Source organism: Nelumbo nucifera, chromosome 4 (genome assembly GCF_055504915.1).
Source record: "Nelumbo nucifera cultivar China Antique chromosome 4, China Antique-T2T, whole genome shotgun sequence".
In the NCBI taxonomy this organism is placed as follows: Eukaryota; Viridiplantae; Streptophyta; class Magnoliopsida; order Proteales; family Nelumbonaceae; genus Nelumbo; species Nelumbo nucifera.
Genome location: NC_142652.1, coordinates 91529645 through 91538783, shown reverse-complemented (window position 1 = coordinate 91538783; position 9139 = coordinate 91529645). Strand labels below are relative to the sequence as shown.

The window sequence follows — 9139 nt, the reverse complement described above, 5'->3', positions numbered from 1 at the left end:
GGGTTGGAGGGCTCGCCTTCCCTCTTCCTTTTCTCGATCCTGCTTTCAGTCATTTGATTGATCTCCTCCTCTGTTCTCAAGAATTTGTCTACGAGCTTGAGGAATTCAGCCATGGTCGCAGGTTGGTTAACTACCATGTGCCACTTGAACTCCTTGTGTGTCACGCCTCTATTGGCTGCTGCGAGCTGCACCGCGGGGTCTAGGCGTGGTATCTGCAAGCATGCATTATTGAACCGTTTGATGTAGCCCCGGATGGACTCTCCTTCCCTCTAGACTACTCCGAAGATGCTCTCCTCGGTTCGGGGGCACCGTTTGCTGGTAACAAAGTGCACGGTGAAGACCTGCACGAACTGGGTCCAGCTTCTCATTGACCTGGGGGCCAAGTTCCTGTACCAGGTGCGGGCCACCCCCTGAAAGTAGTAGTGAAGGCCACGCACATGTAGGATTCACTGGCCCTTGCCAGGTGCATTTGGGACTGGAAGGCGTCGACGTGGTCGTTGGGGTCGAAGGACCCATCATACTTGTCTAGAGAGGGGAGTTTGAAATCTCTGGGCATGGGGACTGCAAGGAGTTCTAACGAGAGGGGGGAGGAGACTGAGAGAATAGGGGCAGCCTTTACCTCGACCGGGCTTGTCTCTTCTTTACCTCAGAGCTCGGGTAGGATGTGGGTGGTAGTTCGACAACTTCGCCAGCGTCTTCGTTGCTACTTAGAGGGCCTGGTACTGGCGCTGCTGGCCTCGGTGTTGTCGAGCTCGATGGGCCCGAACTATTGGTAGTCCGCTGCTAGGACGCCGATTCGGTTCTCTGTAGGCGGGAGCTCAGACTTGGAGTGCCGAGGTGCTGACTTGGCTGGCAAGGAGGTTCCCGATCTGCCGGTGAGCTGTGAGGCGGGGGTGATTAGTCTTTCCCTCCAGGCCGGGGATGAGGCCTGGCTCTTAGAGAGGTTTTGAAGTTGGGAGGCTTCTCCTTGGTGAAGGCGTCCACTTTGAGGGGAGGGCTTAATCGGCTTTGGAGCCGGGTGCCTAGGTGGAAGTTGTGGTTGGTTTAGGGACAGTTGGGGGAACTATTGTTGATAGTTATACTGAGAGATGTGGTGCAGTACTTGGTGCTGCTGGAGCTGATGCTGCTGGAGCTGATGCTGCTGGAACTGCTGCATTTGGGCTTGCATTGCTCGCATGCACTGCATCAAGTCAGCAAACTGGTTTTGGCTAGTCGCTAGAGGGACAACAGTTGGTTCAGCAAAGGTTGTCTCGACAGGGAGAGGAAGGGGAACATTCACAGGCGCCACCATGTTTGGTGCGTTGAGGCTAGGGATTCCGTCCGTCGAAAGGGGGACGGTGAACTGTCCTATGCACACAGTGGTGGGCTGGGGGTGTTCCCCTACAGTATTCAGGTTGTGCCTACTGTTGCTGGGAGAACCCATGGAAGCTAAGGTTTCTTTGAGAGAGAGAGAGAGAGAGTTTAAGGTTAGGGGAGGCTTTTTGAAGTATTCCCACAGACGGTGCCAAATGATGATGAGCAATCCGGTCGGTCCTAGCTGCCGGTTACCTCGCTTCTGACGAGATCGGAGGTGCCTGAAACAAGGAAGAAAATGGAGACTTCCGGGGAGGAACCCGGTTGGAATACTCTGAAGCTCAAGTTAGTGCTTTTTCAGAAGGCAAGGGAAATGAGGAATTCTAAGACCAAAAAATGCAAGAATCACATACCCTCTTCTTTGTGAGGTGGGGGCCTTTTATAATCACCCTGTGTGCTCACTTCCATGCCTCTACTAGTTCGGGCATCATTACCTCTGCCAGATCGGGTCACTTCCTTCTGTCAACCGCTAGTTCGGGTGTCATAACCTCCACTGCCAGTTGTCCGGGCTGCCTCTATCCGTCTGGGATGGCGGTGGTAGGTGGCCATTGGATGGCGGCTGTCATGTGTTAGTCCTTTGATTGGTCAGGTGCGCCGCCTCCGTGTATGGTTTCCTGGGCGTCAGGTACTATTGCTCAGTCAGGCGATTTGGAGCTGAAGTGGTCTTTTAATGTGAAGTCTCGAGTTCAGATAGGAGTATGGCTCGAACTACCCCTAGGTGGGTAGTTCGGGTTTTTTGCCTTTGGTGCTCCTTGTATGGCTCAGGACTTCGAAGGGAGAGCTCGGGACTCTTTAGTTCGGAGCTCGGTTTGCAGGTTCCTTCAAGGAAGCTCGACTCTCTTTAGCTCGGAGCTCGGGTTGCAAGTTCCTTCGAGGGAGCTCGGCTCTCTTTAGCTCGGAGCTCGGGTTGCAGGTTCCTTCGAGGGAGCTCGATTCTTTAGTTCGGAGCTCGGGTTGTGGGCCTGCTGCCGTGCCGAGCTGGCGTTTTTGCCAGGTCACTCTCAGTTGCTTCCATGTGTCGCATGGCTGAGGGGTCGGGTCAAATCTTCCTCCATCACATATCACACAACATGAATCAAACATGCACTTTATTCATTTACACTAAATGTCAAAAGTACATCAAAACTGATTGGAGCTAAGGGCATACAAAGCTGTCTAACAGAGAGAAATAATATTCCCTTTTTCTCATCCCCATCCCACAAACCAAATGGAGCCTAAAGAAACTCAAAGCAGTTATCGAATTGAACGACGACACCATGATGAGTGATTTTGTTCATCAATCAGGAGGGATCGATGTGCTTGGCCACATTATTATCCAGATTCTAGTCGATAGCTCCGATTTCATGGCATTCCGAGCTTGTGAGGAAGCTTTGAGTGTTTTGCACCAACTCCCATTATCCGATGAATCATCGATTCAATTGTTATCGAAGTTCGAATGCATGAAATCCATGGCGATTATGCTTCAATGAAGTAACAACAACCTCTTTGTAAACGCCTCTACCTCTTTCCACTCGACCCTCTTGTTACTATTCTTCATTCTCATATGAGATTACCACAGATGACGGAAATCTAAACCCCAATTCGTCTGAAGAGGACGGATTCATTTTTAAGCTCAAGAGATCTCAGGTATCCGAGCAAAGGAAGCTGTGATCCCTCTGAGGAAGGTAACAAGAACCCAAGAAGAAATTAGGGCTACCCTTTGTACGCCTCGATTGTTGTCAGCCCTGCGACCTCTCCTGGTATCACGATATTCTATTATTCAGATAAACGTGGTGGTAGCATTGGTGAATCTATCCTTGGAGAAGATCAACAAGGTGAAGATCGTAAGGTCATGTAGGGACTGTACCACCATTGACCAATGTACTGAAATGTGGATTTGCTGAGGTGTAGGAACACGCAGCGAGTGTGCCCTCTTCAGCCTGGTGCTTGATGATGACAACAAAACGACAATAGGGTTTTAGGTGCGTTGCTGCCATTTCTGTACCTGCTCAGTCTGAGAGCGAAGAATATCGTGAAAATGGGTTTAATCCCGACGTTGTCAAGGGGAAGGAGAAGAAGAGAGATCAGAGGAGAGGGAGAGAGAGAGAGAGAGAGAGGAGAGAGAGGTTGAGAGAGAGAAATGTGAAGGAATCTGAGCTATAGGAGATTACTACCGTTGCTGTTAGTGTATTGTGAGGTCAGGGAAAATGAACAGTGTTTTTCTCATTTGAGGGTAATATGGGGATTAAAAAATATTACAACGGCCTTTTTGGACGAAAGGCTAATAGAATGGGGTATTTGTCTCATGGTCATAGTACAAAGGGGTCTTTGTGATAGACCTCATAGTACGAGGGGGTCTTTGTAATTTACCTGTAATATTATGTATTTTTATGAGCCCGGATCTCCTACCCACGAAAACCGGCCCACGTTTATCGCAGCCACATATGAAGAATATCTCATCCAATTCACAGGGGGTGGTGTATTGTGGGTAGGAGATCCGGAGTCTATTTCCATTCCGAGCATCGCAGGAATCCCCGCTAGAGTACGATACACCCGAGAGACTTGAGAGTACCCACTGAGAGCGCGTGCATCTAAAATGCGCTTCGGTGGTTCATCAAAGAATCATGCGCTACTTCGAATCATAACACCAGAGTTTTGACAGGCTGTTGAAGAAAGAGCGTTTCGTGTAGAATTTTGTAGAGAGAGGGCCACGTGGGTGTCTCGTCTTCTCGTCAATCAAATTTATCAGAGTTCCCGAGACGGGAGAGAGAGATATCAGAATCGAACTCCATTTAAATCGCGCCTGTGATGCGTGAATTCTGTCAGCAGCAATGAAAGGCGTCTTTTCGGCGCCTGGAGATTACATCCACTTCAAGTCTCAAGTTCCCCTCCACAAGATTACTGTACCCCTCTCTCTCTCTGAGAATAATGTTTTACTTGATTTTGCTTTTTCCTGCAACTTTTTATCACGGATTATTTCCTTGGCCTCATGTTACAAACTTACAATTGACTATCTCTCCGTTTCATCTTTTTCATCTCTCTCTATTACTAGTAGGTTGTCTTTGTCGAATACACTTTTGTTCTGTAACCACATGATCATTTCATGAATTGGGTTTCAGAAGCTTTCCTATAAGTTAATCCCCCTTCTGTGATTTCTTGAGCTTAGTACATATTTGTCTGATATAGTAATATATTATATTTATCAAAACAATATTGTTCAATTCCTAATCTTCTGTACTTTGTTTTTTTTTTTATTTTTATTTTCTGACCAATGAATTTAATCAACTTGAAATGTGTACTATGTTAAGACTGAAAAGTCACATTCGAGGTCTGTAAACTTAATGTTTTCAAAGATTATGTCTCTTAGCTTTCACAATGGCTAATCAATTCGGTTGTCTGTTCTTGTTCTTACTGGTTGTTGCTGGTTGATTTTCTTTTCTCCTGTTGCATAATATCATGCTTTTCAGTTCCTTGAAGGTGATTCTTACGTTCTACATTTGTTACAGCTCCTGAAAAAGAACTCACAACTTAGTACTGTTGTGATGGTTAATGATGCCTTTTTCTGACTAATCTCTTATTTCTTGTAGATTGGGTCTAAGCAGTGGAGATATTATGACTTTGGTCCAAAGGTTGTGCCTCCACTTATCTGTATCCCTGGGACGGCAGGAACAGCTGATGTTTATTACAAACAGATCATGTCACTGTCCATGAAGGTAGTACGCTTGAGATCATGATGTCATTTTGGTTATTGCCGTCAAAATAAATATCACACACCTGTGAGTATGAGCAATGGACTTAATAAGGAACAACTTAGAGTTTGTAGAGTTAGAGATGATTTAAGTGCTAATAATTTAACAATGGATATGACATTAAATAGAATGGACTGGCGAAACAGGATTCATGTAGCCGATCTCGTATTAGTTGGGATAATGCTTGGATGGTGATGAAGTCACTGTGGTAAAATGCGTTTGGTGGATCACTAGGTGATGCAGAGCCAAAGGTTAAGGAGAGGGAAGTCAAACCCATTCCTTTGCTAGATCTATATGGGTCTTCTAGTGGCTTTAACAATGGGCGAATTATTAGACTGTTACAAACCCATATGAACTTGATTCAATTCCATGAGCTTCAAAGCCCATACCTGCAGGCCCACATTCAAGACACCTATGGCACGTATAAACTTGGTCCCATTCTAGCAGATTTGGCCAACTGAAGTGGGGCATCATAGGAGATTTCCTCAATCAAAGATTTGATAGAGAATGAGAAAATCTTTTAGATTTATTCAGAGTTGAATTTTTTTCTTTGTTAGCAAATGTTTCCCTATTCAAGAAACATATCCAAAAAATGAGTGGCAAAACTGCATATGCTGAGATGGGTGACTGGGAAAACTAGAAAGGATAGGATTAGAAAGGAGGTTATTTGAAGGAATCTAGGAGTATCTCCAATAGGTGATAAAATGAGAGAAAGTAGAGTCAGTAGACTAAGATGGTCCAGTCATGTGCATAGAGGACCATCAACAACACCTGTAAGAAGTGATTTTTTTTTTTAAGTAGAAAGAAGTGATTTGTTGCAAATTGAAGGGGCTAGAAGGCCTATGGGTGGACCAAACAGGACATGGGTAGAAGCAGTAAGAATTGATTTAGGTGCCAATAATTTAACAATGGATATGACATTAAACAGAATGGAATGGTGAAACATGTTTCATGTAGCTAACTCCGCATAGTTGGGATAAGGCTTGGATGATGACAATGAGCAAATGTTTCCCCATTTAGTTGCATTTATTTTGTAGATCTCAAAGAGATTTGATATTCATCTATAAACATCATTGTAAATATTCTTTTGAGAATCAATAAAAGTTAAATTATTTTTACAATTATGGTTTGGCGTTGACTTCGATCTTGAGGGCATTAGCTCCATCTATAGGTGTTGGTGTGTTGCTTCCTGGATAAATGTAATGGTGCTGACTCCATTGAATACTAGTCTATTAAATTTTGTTGCTACCATTTTCATCGTTGCTCCTCTTATTGATGTTTTCTCTCGATTCCTAAATCATTGTCTTAGCTCTTATTTCCTCTCTTACTCTCTATTTGTCTTCCTTTTATTTGGATAGATAATTGTAAAGAAATTTTATTAAAGTGAGGCCAAGGATCAAAGTTTCGATACGATACGCCCTGTATTGGGTGTATCGTATTGTATCTTTTGGGTTTTGAACTACCTATTTATAGGTGTTTTAGGAACCCTCTTTTTTGAAATAAAAAAATATATAAAAACCTACCCAAAAACCAATTTTTGAAAAAACAACTAAAAAATATAAAAGTGCATGGTTTTTAGTATCAATACACCTCTATTGATACATAGAGGTGTATCGATAATTTGAACTCGAAGAGATATATTGTTACGGTCCTAAATGGTTAAAGTGCTTGGCTTGATGTGTTCCATTAGTCTTAAGGCTTTTGGCGTATTGGTCAAGCACACAACATTTGGTATGAGTCAACCACTGTGTATCCAGTTCGAATCATGGAGAGGACTACTTGGGAGAAGGGCTACCTAGAGTAAAGTGAAAGCTGTCGTGGAAAGGCCGAAAGGGCTACTTGGAGTAGAGTGAAAACTGTCATGGAAAGGGCTACCTGGAGCAGAGTGAAAGCCACCAAAGAGAAAGGGCTACTTGCCGCTAGAGTGTGAGCAGTCGTGGAAAGGGCTACCTACCGCCAAAGTGAGAGCCATCATGAAGAGTGCTACCTACCACTAGAGTGAGAGCTGCCTAGAGTGAAGCCACCGAGACATCGACTATAGAAGCATAGTGGTATGTTATGGTCCTAAATGGTTAAAGTGCTTGGCTTAACGTGTTTCATCAATCTTAAGGCTTTTGGCCTATTGGTCAAGCACACAATAGAGTGAAGCTGATACACGGAGGTGTATCGATACTTTGAACCCAAAGAGATATATACAGTAGTACAAGCACTCCCAAAGGGAGGAGCGAGCTGCCACCTCTCAAAGGAAAAACCAGGAATTTACAATTGTACCCAATATAACTATCCCCAATCAATCCCTTGTTTGCTAAGGTATCAGCCATCCCATCAGCCGATCTTAGAACCCACTGAATTTGTATGGACATGTTGCCGGTTAACCACATGAACTTCTTAACTTCATCCCTGTATAACCACACCACAATCTCTGGATTCCTTAGCCAGCCCACCACCACCTTAGAATCCCCTTCAATAACTAATCTTTCAATGTTTGAATCTCTTGCCATCTGCACCCCATGAGTTATGGCAAATATTTTAGTCCTTCAGGAGTCCTCTACACCTTTTAGACTGGAATACACAACTATTATATTGCCCTCTTAACTTCTGCAAACTCCCCTTACTCCTAAAGGTCTTGGGCTACCTTGACTACTCCCATCAAAGTTTAGTTTGATAAAGCAGTTTGTAGGAGGTAGCCATTGTCTTTGTAATTGCTTCTTTTTTGAAGAGCTTCTTGCCACCTCCCCTCAATTTCTCCAAACGTCATCATAAGGGAAGAAAGAAAAGCTGTTCAAAGTTCTTACCCAATGAATCACCCTGGTCATGGTACATTCCATCACTACTTCATTGCTTCTTTCCTTCTCTGAAAACTCTTGCATTCCTTTCCTCCCAAACAGTCCAAATTAATGTTGCCCTTGTGCATCTCTACAATATTCTTCTCATATTCCTCGGCCAAACAAAAAAGGACGGATCAAATGACCTATTCATTCCTGTTAGCATGGTCCACTTGCACCCAAATAAACAAAAAAAAAAAAAAACCACTCCCAAATACAAACAACAAATGGGTAGGAGATTAATAGATGGTAATAGGTCTTACCATTGGCTTTGCAGAGAATGCACCAGTTAGGGAAAAAACATGCATTAGGTATCCTCTTTTGCAAGATGTCCAAAGTGTTAATCTTCCCATGAAAGACTTCCCATCAAGAAACTCCATTTTTTGGAGGGTAGGGGGTGCCTGCACCAAATATTTTTATAGGGAAAAAAGATTGTGAGGGAGGACAAGAGCAAAGAGATTTGAAAAATGAAGTACAAGAAAAAAAAAGACCTTTGGGACTGGGGGTTCTAGATACACTTGTTGGCATTAGAGGGATCCATCCAACCTTATCAAGAATTTGCAAAAGCTCAATTGTTGACTCAGATTCACCCTCCCTCAAGCCCCTTCTAAAACCGAGATCCCAATTAAAACCATTTTAAAGGAGTAGGAATGACAAAAACTTTGAGATGGGCTTCTTTTTATACAAGGAAGAAAAAAGATACTCAAGAGCTGAATTTTCCACCCAAAGGTCTTCTCAAAACATTATTTTAATTAGAAGAAAAACAACCTTTTGAAAAGAAAGGACTGTTTAAAAAGTTACAGAAAATCAAAAGAAAGTAGCAGAAATCAGGTTTCAGGAAGAGAGAAGAGGAAGAAGAAGGTGGCGGCAACTAGGGTTCAGAGAGAGATTTTCAAACATAATCTCCTCTTACACTCCTAATTCCATTTCATTAAGTTAAACTTTAATAATTTACAAAGAGGCCCCTGGTTGGGTAGAAAATTAAAAACATAACATAAGAAAGAATAAGAGCCCAGATTAAGGTCCATTACAGCAAAGAACATAAAAGGTAAAAAAAGATAAACAGCCTATGGGCCATTCGGCCCATCTTCTCTACACTCCCCCTCAAGCTGAGCATAGATGTCAATCATGCCAAGCTTGCCAGTATCATGCTGAAGTTTAACCTTTGGAATGCCCTTGGTGGGGAAATCATCTAACTGTCCTTCAGAAGTGATGAAAGGTAGACACACTTCT

The 9139-nt window shown here is 43.5% G+C and overlaps 1 protein-coding gene across 2 annotated transcripts in view; it reads left to right on the top strand.

Annotated features, from left to right (window-relative positions):
- Window positions 1–3876: 3876 nt before the first annotated feature.
- The window catches only part of LOC104611396 (alpha/beta-Hydrolases superfamily protein), a 56983-nt gene continuing 51720 nt past the window's right edge, over window positions 3877–9139 (top strand). Inside the window, exons 1-2 of one of the 2 annotated variants that reach the window (XM_010278422.3) lie at window positions 3877–4235; window positions 4920–5045. In XM_010278422.3, coding sequence (XP_010276724.1) covers window positions 4164–4235; window positions 4920–5045 — 198 coding nt within the window. In that variant the 5' untranslated portion in view covers window positions 3877–4163. The remainder of the gene's footprint in view (window positions 4236–4919; window positions 5046–9139) is intronic. The other variant, XM_088902989.1, reaches the window with a different exon arrangement.